General features: G+C 41.4%; 1 protein-coding gene across 1 annotated transcript; it reads left to right on the forward strand.

Annotated features, from left to right (window-relative positions):
- The first annotated feature begins 6665 nt into the window (after positions 1-6665).
- LOC127673867 (olfactory receptor 5) lies at positions 6666-11396 on the forward strand. The gene is made up of 2 exons (XM_052169650.1): positions 6666-6686; positions 10452-11396. Exons 1-2 carry the CDS (start codon positions 6666-6668, stop codon positions 11394-11396), a joined length of 966 nt encoding a protein of 321 aa, XP_052025610.1.
- The last annotated feature ends 2375 nt before the right edge of the window (positions 11397-13771 follow it).

Genomic DNA, 13771 nt, shown 5'->3' on the forward strand with positions numbered 1-13771 from the left:
GGCTGAGAACACCTTAAGAAGTGCTCAACATCATTAGTCATTAGGGAAATGCAAATCAAAACAACCCTGAGATTTCACCTTACACCAGTCAGAATGGCTAGGGTCAAAAACTCAGGAGACAGCAGGTGTTGGCGAGGATGTGGAGAAAGAGGCACACTCCTCCACTGCTGGTGGGGCTGTAAGATGGTACAACCACTCTGGAAATCAGTCTGGTGGTTCCTCAGAACACTGGACATGACACTTCCGGAGGACCCCGCTATACCTCTCCTGGGCATATACCCAAGGATTCCCCAGCATGCAATAAAGACACATGCTCCATTATGTTCATAGCAGCCTTATTTATAATAGCCAGAAGCTGGAAAGAACCCAGATGTCCCTCAAAGGAGGAATGGATACAGAAAATGTGGTATATACACACAATGGAATACTACTCAGCAATTAAAAACAATGAATTCACAAAATTTTTAGGCAAATGGTTTGATCTGGAAAATATCATCTTAAGTGAGGTAACCCAATCACAAAAGAATACACATGGAATGCAATCTCTGAAAAGTGGATATTAATTAGCCCAGAAGCCCTGAATACCCAAGGCACAAATCACATAACAAATGACTCCCATGAAGAAGTAAGGACAGGGTCCTGATCCTGGAAAGGATTGATCTAGCATTGTAGGGGAATATAAGGACAGAGAAAAAGGAGGGAGGTGATTGGAGAATGGGTGGTGAGAAGAAGGTTTATGGGACATATAGGGAGGGGGGAACTGGGAAAGGGGAAATCATTTGGAATGTAAACAAAGAAAATAGAAAATATAAAAATATATATAACAAAAGATAGGTAAATGTTTTATTATTATAATACAGCCACCATAAATAAGATGCTCGTACCCCTCTGCTCCCTCAAGAAGAACCAGACGAGTTGGAGAGATTGCCCAGTGATTAAAGAGCACTGGCTTTTCTTCCAGAGGAGCTGGGTTCAATTCCCAGCACCCACATGGCTCTCACAACTGTCTGTTACTCTAGTTCCAGGCAAAACCACTCATGCACCTAAAATTAAATGAATTACTTTCAAAAAAAAGAAGAACCAGACAAGGAAGAAGAACCACTGGGCTTCCCCTGGCAGTGGACCATACGGCCTGAAATGTAGTCTGAGAAATACCAGTTATATGCTGAAGTCAATGGAGAGAGAGAGGGGGGGGGGGAGAGAGAGAGAGAGAGACAGAGACAGAGAGAGAGACAGAGAGACAGAGAGAGACAGAGACAGAGAGACAGAGAGACAGACAGACAATGACAGAGAGACAGAGAGACAGAGACAGAGAGACAGAGAGACAGAGATAGACAATGACAGAGAGACAGAGACAGAGAGAGACAGAGAGACAGAGAGACAGAGAGAGACAGAGAGACAGAGAGACAGATAGACAGAGAGACACAGAGAGAGAGACAGAGAGAGAGAGAGGGAGAGAGGGAGAGAGAGACACAGAGAGACAGAGACAGAGAGACAGAGAGACAGAAAGAGACAGACAATGACAGAGAGACAAAGACAGAGAGACACAGAGAGACACAGAGAGAGATAGACAGATAGAGAGACACAGAGAGAGAGACAGAGAGAAAGGGAGGGAGAGAGGGAGAGAGGGAGGGAGAGGGAGAGAAGGAGTGAGAGAGGGAGAGAGAGGCAGAGAGGGAGGGAGAGACATAGATAGACACACACACAGAGAGACAGAAAGAGACAGAGACACAAATAGAGGATCAGTGATAGACCAAAGTAAGGAAGCTGCCAAAGTCCACTTTGCTGAAGCAGTGAGTTTTACTGGGCTTACTTAGAGGTGTAGAAATTACTCAAAGGCAACCACACCACCAAAAGCCCACTCCAGCATTGGTGATGGTGCATGAAATTGGGAACTCTGGAACTCACGCCACAATTTGCAGACAGTTTGGAAGATGAGAGTGTCTCTTAGGCATTTCAGCTGGTGTGAGCATCTTCCAGGTAGACTGGCTTGTCAGAGTGTCTTTAAGAAGTTTTTAACCACTTACATATGCTCAGGCGGGGAGAAGTCTAGTATATTTGGTCAGATTCAAGAACTTCCTGAAACCTTTGAGTTGTTTGCTTCCTGAGCTTTTCCTGTAGGATGGACCATTTGATTTTCCTGAGAACCTTCCTAATGCTGTGACCCTTTAACACAGTTCCTCATGTTGTGGTGACCCCCAACCATAAAATTATTTTCATTGCTATTTCATGACCGTGATGTGGCCATCTTTATAAAATGTAATAAGCATCTGTGTTTTCTGATGGTTGTAGGTGATCCCCGTGGAAGGGTCATTTGAATCACAATGGGGTCATAACCCACAGGTGGAGAAACACTGCCTTAGATCATCTGGTGTCTTAAGGAGCTTCCCTCAGAGCTGAAAGGTTTTATTTTGAAGGAAATTGTTACACAACATTCTCCCCCTATCCGAGCTCTCTCTTTCCCTCCCTCCCTCTAATCTCCTTTGTGTGCGTTCACACGTATGTGCACTTACATCCGGGTTCTTTGTGTGCATTCACACGTATGTGCACTTACATCCAGGTTCTTTGTGTGCATTCACACGTATGTGCACTTACATCCGGGTTCTTTGTGTGCATTCACACATATGTGCACTTACATCCGGGTTCTTTGTGTGCATTCACACGTATGTGCACTTACATCTGGGTTCTTTGTGTGCATTCACACGTATGTGCACTTACATCCGGGTACCGCAGAGGCCAGGCCATAACATTCGCTCTCCTGGCGCTGGAGTTACAGGCAATTATGGGCTGCCTACTGTGCGTGCTTAGAGCTGAACTTTGACCCTCTTCAAGAAGAGCAAACATTCTTAACCTCTGAGTTGTCTATCTAGCTCCTGAGAACATCTATTTTAAATTTGTAATCCAAAAGGTGTTTGTACATTTTAAATTTTTTTTCATTTAAAAAATTTTATTATTTTTTATTATATTCAAAATAATATATTTTTATACCAATCATAAAAATGATGGACATGTTATTAAATGAACATAAAAAATAAAGTTTGTTTGTTTGTTTGTTTGTTTTGTTTTTTAGTAAAGCTTAAAATCTTGGCTCTTACTGTGGTACAAACCCAAAATAAGAACAATTTTTAGACACTGGAGTTCATTGTAATAAGGCTGTACTTCAATGTCCCTCACATCCCCAAAGGATTTTACCTCCATAGTAGCTAAGCTAAGAGTTGACAGTTCTGCTGCGCCAAGGAATGAATTGTGGGCACAATTATTTGTGTACAGATTTCCTGCTATGATCAAATCTATTTGACTTGAGTGATTGTCATCATTCTCAGCCCACAGGGAACAGGCTACATTCATTTAAGAAATGGCATGCGTATTAGGATGGTCTATCCATGAAGTCATTCATCAACTGTTTCAGTGAACAATGGTTCTGCTTGGAGGGTGGCACAGACATTAGGTGAGGGTAAGATTCTGGTCCATTGGCTGTGATGATTTTGAAAAGCATTTATCTCAGAAAAGAGTAACTTATAAGGTCATCTTCTTCAAAACTGATATAATAATTATAAATATCAAGCAAAACATTCAGTCTCAGTCTTTGTTGCTCTCTTACAAGCCACCTCCCAAATTAATTGTCTACATTTCTTTTGGATGTATAAATAGTTTTGAAATATGTAAGCTGTTCTGAAAACCATACCACAGTGTAAAAATATCAAATAAACAATTCTACTTAGAGAGAGGCTGAGATAGGAGAAGCATGATCTCAAGACCATTATGTGGCACACAGCAAGACACTGTCACGTACAAACAAGCAGAGAGTGTCTATGAGTTGTACAATATTGGGCATATCTCTCCAATTACCAAATTAGATTGACTACTGGGTAATAGCCAGCAAATTTCTAAGTCCTCATGTTTTTGAATTTCAATTGATTAGGATATGTTGGTAATATTAATTTTCATACTAAGAGATAATAATGAAAAGTTATTGCTACTTCCTGTTATTTTTGTTATTAGAGTTGGAATTACGTTTGTGTGGGTTTGTTGAAAGATTACTTTCTTACTTTTTCTAGGGTGTATTTTTTTCCTTGTGTTGGTGTTTTCCATCTATTATCCTTTGTAGGGCTGTATTTGTGGAAAGATATTGTGCAAATTTGGTTTTGTCATGGAATACCTTGTTTTCTCCCTCTATGGTAATTGAGAGTTTTGCTGGGTATAGTAGCTTGGGCTGGCATTTGTGTTCTCTTACAATCTGTATGACATCTGTCCAGGATCTTCTAGCTTTCATAGTCTCTGGTGGTGTAATTCTGATAGGCCTGCCTTTATATGTTACTTGACTTTTTTCCCTTTTAATATTATTTCTTATTTAGTGCATTTGGTGTTTTGATTGTTATGTGATGGTAGGAATTTCTTTTCTGGTCCAATCTATTTGGAGTTCTATAGGCTTCTTGTATGTTCATGGGCATCTCTTTCTTTAGGTTAGGGAAGTTTTCTTCTATAATTTTGTTGAAAATATTTACTGGAACAACAATATGAACCAACCAGTATCCCCCAGAGTTCCCAGGGACTAAACTACCAACCAAAGAATATACATGGAGGGACCCATGGCTCCAGCTGCATATGTAGCAGAGGCTGGCCTTGTTGGGCATCAATGGGTGGAGAGGCCCTTGGTCCTGAGAAGGCTCAATGCTCCAGTGTAGGGGAATGACAGGATGGGGAAGCGGGAGTGGGTGAGTTGGTGAGCAGGGGGAGGAGGGGATCGCATGGGGTGCTTTTGGAGGGGAAACCAGGAAAGGAGATAACATTCGAAATGTAAATAAAGAAAATATCCAATAAAAAAAGAAGATATTTACTGGCCCTTTAATTTGGGAATCTTCACTCTTTTCTATACCTATAATCCTTAGGTTTTGTCTTCTCATTGTATCCTGGATTTCCTGGATGTTTTGGGTTATGAGCTTTTTGCTTTTTGTGTTTTCTTTGACTGTTGTGTCAATGTTTTCTATGGTATCTTCTGCACCTGAGATTCTTTCTTTTATCTCTTGTATTCTGTTGGTGATGCTTGTTTATATGACTCCTGATTTCTTTCCTAGGTTTTCTGTCTCTAGGGTTGTCTCCCTTTGTGATTTCTTTGTTTCTAGTTCCGTTTTTAGATCCTGGAATGTTTTGCTTATCTTCTTCGCCTGTTTGATTGTCTCTTCCTGGAATTCTTTAAAGGATTTGTGTTTCCTCTTTAAGGGCTTCTAGCTGTTTATCTGTGTTCTCCCGTATTTCTGTAAGGGAGTTATTTATGTCTTTCTTAAAGTGCTCTATCATCGTCCTGAGATGTGATTTTTAGATCCAAATCTTGCTTTTCCAATGTGATGGTATATCCAGGACTTGCTGTGGTAGAAGAATTGGGTTCTGATGATGCCAAGTCACCTTGGTTTCTGTTGCTTATGTTCTTATGCTTGCCTTCCACCATCTGGTTCTCTCTAGTGCTACCTGCCCTCACTACATCTGATTGTATCCGGGTTATGTCAGAACTCCTCAGGGTCAAGCTGTCTTTGTGATCCTGTGATTCCACAATCCTGTGATCCTGAGATCCTGGGTGTGTCCAAACTCCTGGGAGTCAAGCTGCTTCTGGGATCTTGAGATCTTGTGACCGAGCTCCTGTGATCCTGTGATCCTGGGCATGTAAACACGCCTGTGAGTACAGCCTCTTCTGGGTGTTGTGGGACTGGCTGTGGAGTTTGTGCCCAAGGTCTGCTCAGAGCACTGGCACTGGTCTTGTGGAGTTCCTGTGTGCGTGGGTCCTACCGGTCCCAGTTACTCCTGGTGTTGGGACAGATGTTGTGTTCTCCTCACCCCTGACCCTCAAGGTGTCTGCACAAAGGAATGTTTCCTTACCAATTCAGGATGAAGGCAGCCATAGAGAGTTTTCTGGAAATTCTAGTTTTCTCCAAGATAACACAAACATATTGTAGTGGAGACCTCCTTGGAAACTAATTGAGTAGACTGGCATAGGGGTAGGTAGGTCTGTAGTGATAGTAAAAGAACTCTTGACATTCCTTAGTGAAAGTCGAGTGTGTGTGTGTGTGTGTGTGTGTGTGTGTGTGTGTGTGTGTGTGACAAAGCTCATAAGTGGAGTTCCTTCTTGCCCCACCCCTAATTGTGGCTCAACTTGGGGGATGCCAGAGCATACCAGAAGTGGAAGGATAATTGTCGCTGAGACATCATGATGCAGCTTCTATGAGATCATTATCTATAATGGGGGTGGGAGGTTTCATGGTGATGTAGATATTTGGGGGTTAGGTACAGTCCTGCAAGCAGAGCCTCACTCAGTTCTTTACATTTTCCAGGTTGGAGTTGAGTGGCGTCATTATACTGGTTTGTTATTGGTGTCCTATCTGGGGTGAATAGACATTTGTTCATGTCTTCCTCGAAAAAGCTAACGCAGCCTGTCTTCCTCTCTGCCACCCCCAGTCTTTGCCTCTGTTTTCATATCGACCTTTGCCAGGGACTTTGGGAGGTGGGACAGTGTTAGATTTATTTTCATGTTGCTGGCATGCATAGAGCCTTCTATCACACAGAAGGCAGTGGATGCTTGCTTACCAACTTGGTGGGAAATCACTCCAGACTGGGCATGCATTTGCCCTCTTCCCCAAGCCTAATAGCAAGTTAGAAAAAAAAATCCCTTCCATATGTTGTTTAATTCCACAGAGGTTTGGGGGCAGTCTCAGAGATCCTCAGCCACTGAGGGGATAAGTGTTTAGAACGGTTGTTTCAGAAACAAGGACAGTGCCCACAGGCTCCCAAGGATATGCCCTGGCCCACGGAAGGCTGAATTCTTTGTCTTCATTGCTGAGGAATCAACCACAGAGTGGACACACGGGTCATCTCATCACTGAGCAGAGACCCCAGTAGAGGAGCATTGTACTTAAACTTCTCAGGTAAGCAACGTGGAAGCCATGGTGCAGGGACTGGAGGAGGAAGAATGAGCATGAGAAAAGTGGTATCTTAGAGTCTAGCACTCGTGGCAGGTGCCTTGTCAAAGCTTCTTGTTTTACCTCCATGCCTTCTCCTCTCTGCCCTATGATGTAGCTATGCACACAGCCCTTATTTTATACGTGGGAAAAACTGAACACTTCTAAGTCCATGTTGAAATTAAGTCCATGCTGACTGTCACACAACTGACTAGTTTAGGACCTTGAATTTGAGTCCTGGCTCACATGATTCTAAACCCCAGGTTTTTTTTCTGCCACAACAAGATTTCTCTGGAGGATAAGTGGAGATAAAAATGTGGCCTGAATTTTCAATTGTTTGAGGGGCTCTCATCAAAGTGAGAGCACATCTTCTCATTTTGGATGTACAGTTTCGTTGTCATTTGCCCAAAAATTTTACTGAGCCCTTTTACTGTTCTTTTCTTCTTGCTTACTTTCTGGTTAATGTATTGATTTGTGTGTGTATATATGGGGGGGGGCACAGCACATGTGTGAAAGTCCGAGAACAACATGGGAGAGGCCAGTTCTCTCCTTAAACCACATGGGTCTCAGGGATCAAACTCATGCTGTCAAGCTTCATGGAAAGTGCCTTTGCCTGCCGAGTTTATTTTTGCATGGCTGCCTTCGGTCCAGACCCAGAATCTAGTTCAGAGGCCAGGAGAAAGAGGGATTTGCAGCATCATTTCACACACGTGTAGAGCAAAGCAATGGTCATTAGCTTCAGAGCCAGGAGGATCCTGTCTTTGCTGGTTCTGCTGCTTACTCTCTGAGTGTCCTCAGTCAAGATTCCTCTTCTTCCTGGGATTGCTTTCTCCTGCAAAGTGAACGAGGTAACACCCTACCCACAAAATGCTTTGCAACCTGGGTTCACAAAATATTGTACCTTCCATAAATATGATATTTACATCTGAATGCCTATGTCTTAATCATAGTAGGTAGTATTTATTGTTTAACATTTTTCAGAAAGTTGGCAAATATGAGTCCTGTTAGACCATCAATATAATAACTCATAATTTGTCTGGGAGGAAATGGAGGCTCTAGGAAGGCATGTCAGTTCTTCTGTGATCATTACTATTAATGTGTACTATATAATCTAATATATAACAACATAGAAGCCCAGGTCTATTTGACCCTTATTTGATAGTGGAGGTATACATTTCCAATGAAGATAATCACATCTGTTTTCCAAAGGCTATTAAGTGTCATGTATTAGAGTGATTTATCCAGGCTTAGTCAACAATGAAGAAGAAAACAGAAAGCGCTTGTCTGGGGCAAAGTGTTACTTATTCCCGTTTCTCCACTGTGCCTTCCTGGGCGCATCTCCCAGTGTTGATGCTAGAGGGATGCTTAGAAGATGAAACTACTCTTCAGTATTCACATTTTGCACTACACAATCACAAAGAGCTTTCAAAACTAAGATATGACTCAGTGGTATTATCAGTAGGATGGGGACTTGGAAAATGTCCATCAGAGTGACCCATGGAAAATAAAATAAGATTAGCTATACTCATTCAGTGCAGCTGTGAAAAAGAACAATGTCTCCAGAAAACTGCCGACCGTCTAGCAGATGGGGTTTAATGTTGCCATTGTTTTTAAATCGCAGGAAATCAAACCCACAGTTAGGGAGGTGAGAATTATGTTATACCTCAGTGTGTCCAGAAAAACGACTGATATTCACTGTAGTATTAAAGAGGATAGGTAAAATGTTATATGAATTAATTGTAACTTAATTCTATAAGACTTCATTTTTCATTTTCTTGTGTCATCTCTACCACAGTTCATGGAAGTCAGTATCATTAAAAAACCTTCCATAGAGAAAAAAAAACCTTGAAGGTTGAGTAAATTCAGAACATTGAGAATTGTAATAGGAGGAACAGTTTTCCACATGCACAACGTTGTTTTCTCTTCTAACTCAGTAACATAAGAGCCAGATGTGTTGTATCACATCTGTAATCTCAGTACTCTGGAGGCTTGCTGGTCACCCTGGTTTACACAGTGAGTGCTAAGATAGCCTGGATCTGAGACACTCTCTAAAGTAAACTGCAAAACCAAGTTAAAATAATTCAACAACCATTGTAAATTGAGTCTAAGTCCCAAAGATCTTGAATCCACTTATTGTGAAGCCTCTGGGAGGTGATGCCTAGAAAGTCATCCTTGATCCACCGAACATTATGTAAACATCCCCTGAGTATGTACAGCACACTATATGAGTGCCCTTGACTGAGTGTGGAGAACAGTCTTGAGTTAGACTGACATCAGTCAGTGCAATTTTGCGCTTAGGGGGCTTACTAATTAGCTAGAGAGAAAATAATCAATTGAGAAAAAACATACCACTAATTTAATTTCCCCCTTAGATTTGTTCTTTTTATTTTATGTGCATGTATGTGCCTGTCTGTATGCATCTATGCATATCAAGTACATGCTTGGTACACTGGAGGTCAGAAAAACTCATGGGATAGCCTAGAATGGAGTTATAGATGGTTGTGTACCACCATGTGGGCGCCAAGAACCAAACCTAGGTCATCTACAAGAACAGCCAGTGCTCTTAACCACTGAGGCATCTCTCCAGCCCCCTTCCAATAATTTAAACTAATAACAGTCACTTCACAAGGAAGAAGGGAGACATAGAATAAGGAACAATGACATGGTATTTGACATGGGACCTCGAAGAGAGGCCTATCTGGGGACAATACTTAAAATAAAAAGCAAGAACATGGTGAAGTATGTTCTAGACAATAGGAACATCATTTGGGTATTTCCTAGGACTAGAAGGAGCTTGGAGCATTTGAGGACAAGGAAGGGGAACCATGAGGTCTCAGTGGATGTGCAGAGAGGACTTTGCACCTGAATTAGTTGGAAATCAGAGCACTGGAGGGCAAGAGTACCGCATTATAATAAATTGGGTGTGGTCTATACACCTGTAATCTTAGCACTCAGGAGATGAAGGTAGGATAACCAGGAATTCAAGGCTATTGTTAGATACACAATGAGTTCACTGTCAGCCTGGACTACCTGAGACATTGTCTCAAAAAAGGAGGGTGTAGAGAATGTTTATTAAAAGAATAATAAGGATGTATGGACATTTTAAAGAGAGAGGGGTGATCTTATATCAGCTATGTTTCAGAAATGTTTCCAACCAGATGATACACAAAGACTTTTATAGGTCAAATTTAGAAGTGAAATGACTCAACCAGAAGTAATTTCAGGGCTGGTGAGATGGTTCATGGGTAAGGGTGCTCACAGTCAAGCCTGAGGAGCTGGGTTTGATCCCTGGAAGCTACGTGATGGGAGGGGAGTACTGCCTCCAGCCACACAGACTCTAAAGACCCCCCTTCCACACAAGACCCTCTGCAAAATACATGAACGTCGTAATTTTTTTTAAAAAGTTACTGTTTATGTAGTTGTGATTATAGTTTTGATTTAGGATGGTATAGGATATGAGGAGAGAGATTTGGAAAATATTTCGTAGATGTATTTTGTTTGTAGATGGAGAAGTCACTTGAGTTGGCAAATGTGACCAGAGTCCAGGAGTTTGTCCTACTGGGCTTGTCCACAAGGCTGGGCATAAGGGATGCCTTGTTTGTCATCTTCCTGACTCTCTACCTGCTGACACTCCTGGAGAACACACTCATCATCTACCTCGTCTGCAGCCACAGCGAGCTCCACAAGCCCATGTACTTCTTCCTGGGCAACCTCAGCTGCCTGGAGATGTGCTATGTGTCGGTCACCATGCCCACCCTACTCATGGGGCTGTGGACGGGGCCCTGCCATGTTCTGTTCACAGGTTGCATGACCCAGCTTTTCTTCTTCATCTCTCTCATCTGCACAGAGTGCACCCTCCTGGCCTCCATGGCTTATGACCGCTATGTGGCCATCTGCCGCCCACTGCACTACCCACTGCTCATGAGGCCCCAGGTCTGCCTGGGCTTAGCCTCGTCTTCATGGCTGGGTGGGCTGCTTGTCTCCGTGATCAAAACAGCATGCATTGCAAGCCTGTCCTATTGTGGCCCCAATGTCCTCAACCACTTCTTCTGTGATGTCTCTCCTCTTCTTAACTTGTCCTGTACCCATGTGGCCCTCACAGAGCTGGTAGACTTCATTTCAGCCATTGTCATCCTCTGGGGTTCACTCCTTGTGGCCATGACCTCCTATGTGGCCATTGGCAGGGCAGTTCTAGGCATGCCATCAGCTGCTGCCCGTCACAAAGCCTTCTCCACCTGCGCCTCCCACCTGGTGGTGGTGGGCATCTTCTACTCAGCCACTATCTTCATCTACGCTCGCCCCAGTCGCATAGAAGCCATGGACCTCAACAAGGTGCTGTCTGTCATCTACACAGTGGTCACCCCCATGTGCAACCCCGTCATCTACTGTCTCAGGAACAAAGAGGTGCAGTCAGCTCTCCACAGAACCATGCGCTGGTCTTCAGCTTGACCAGGTGCTTAAGACCAAGAGGAGAGACATAATTTACCAACATCCTTTTTTTTAAAGATTTATTTATTTATTTATTTATTATATATAAATACGCTGTAGCTGTCCTCAGACATAACAGAAGAGGGCATCAGATCTCATTACAGATGGTTGTGAGCCACCATGTGGTTGCTGGGATTTGAACTCAGGACCTTTGGAAGAGCAGTCAGTGCTCTTAACTGCTGAGCCATCTCACCAGCCCTATTTACCAACATACTATTTCGTGAAATATAAAATTCATGATTAAACACAAACAACTCAGTGTTAGAATATTTCACAAAGTTGCACAACCATCATCACTGTGTAGTTCCATCACTCCCAGAGAAATACCTGTACAAACTGGAAATTATTTCTGTGGTATCTCTACTCCTACTAAAAAATTCACTAATCTACTTTCTATCTGCATAGGTTTCCCTGTTTTTGGCATTTTGTAGATATGAAATTATGTAATGCCACCTTTTAAGCTAGATATTTTCATAGTTCATAATGCATTAAGTTTACGAATAGTGTAGCAGGTGTCAGTGATTCATGTGTTTCCACATGACATCAGATTGCACAGACTATGTTTAATGTGTCCATTCTGACTGATAGCTCAACTGTTTCCACAGCAGGTCTGTTGTCAATTGACTGTCTGTGAACATGTACTCATTGTGTCCATATATGTGCAAGAGCACATGTACATGCACACAGGTCCCTGCAGAGGCCAGAATCAAGCATTGGATCTCCCGGAGCTGCAGTTACAGGTGATTATGAACTATCTAATATGGGTGCAACAACTGAACTCCAGTTCTCTGCAAGATCGACAAGTGCTTGTGACCACTGCATGACCTTCCCAGCCTCATAATTCATAACCTTTGAGAAGGAGCATGGTTTTGTTTTCTTGAGGTTATACTTAGGTGTGGAATTGCTGAGCTAGCTAGATGTTAACTGAATGGCTGACTTTTTGTGTAACTGACAAACTATTTGGCAAAATGTTCTATACCTTACTTTTAGAACACACTTCTAATTTACTTAAGATACATGTCTTAAATTTATATATACATTTAAAGTCACACAAACATATACCTTCTGCGTTCATATGCAGAGCGTGGGGAGGAAAGACTTCAGTGGAAATGGATTGGGGGCAGATGATAGGAGTGGTGGGGTAGGGCAAACATTGTATATGAAAATGAGTTAATAAATCATTACTTTATTTCAATTTTTAAAAACCAACAGTCAGAAAACCTCAAAACAAATGTCAGGGCAAGTGGTGATATTTATACACATAGAATTAGTATCTGAAACAACACAAATGTTCAATGAATCTAAAAACTTCACTGGCTCTTGCAGAAAGTGTTAAGTAGGACGTTACACCACCACTACACTATAGTGGGGAACATTCAGGTGATTCCCACATCTTAAGGATGTTTTTGTTGTTGTTTTTTTATTTGTTGTTTTTGTTTTTTAGAAATATTAACATACACTCATGAATTCCTTCGACATACCAAACTGTTTAAACTTTCTTGGACAATGACCTACTAACCTGTATAAAACATTTAAAATTGATTGTAAGCTTTGACCCAGTGTCTTCACTTATGTGAATATCTAATAAGACAATTGATGCAATAGATTACAGTAGATAAAAAGGTTGATTAAACTTTGTGTCAAGTGTATGAAACTGGAATGAAAAATATTAACTAATGTGACAATGACTGAATACAATATGCTATATGATGAAATATGATATAAAAGGCTAATTGTGGTTTTTCACATTAGTAAAAGTACCAGAAGTTTGCAACTCAAACTTTAAATTTTAGAGTAAAATTGTAATTAAAAATATTTGAATAAGAAGCATTTAAAGAAAGAGGATAAACATCTAATACATATTTTTATAGGAATTTTGAGAAAGCAAGAACCATTCAAGGGCATTGTGATGTTTTATTTGTTAACTTTAATAATAAAATGTATTAACCAAAGGTTAATACAATTTTCAGAGCAAAATTGGCAGTATTCATTACATATGTGAATGTGTGTGAGAGTTGACTCAGAAGACAACTGAAAGAATTTTTGCAAGGAAAATAATTTAGAATATTTTATCTATCTTAAAGCATATTTATGACATTTTGTGGTTTTAAAAAGATGTATGTATGTATGCATGTATGTATGTATGCATGCATGTATGTATGCATGTATGTATGTATGCATGCATGTATGTATCCTCTCTTCCCTCTTTCTGTCTCTCTGTCTCTCTCTTTCTCCCTCCTTCTCTTTCTCCCTCCCTCTCTTTCTCTCTCTGTGTCTCTGTGTGTGTGTCTCTCTCCCTCTGTGTGTGTGTACAGGTGCCCCAGAAGCTAAAAGAT

This window comes from Apodemus sylvaticus, chromosome 1 (genome assembly GCF_947179515.1).
Source record: "Apodemus sylvaticus chromosome 1, mApoSyl1.1, whole genome shotgun sequence".
NCBI classification, from domain to species: Eukaryota; Metazoa; Chordata; class Mammalia; order Rodentia; family Muridae; genus Apodemus; species Apodemus sylvaticus.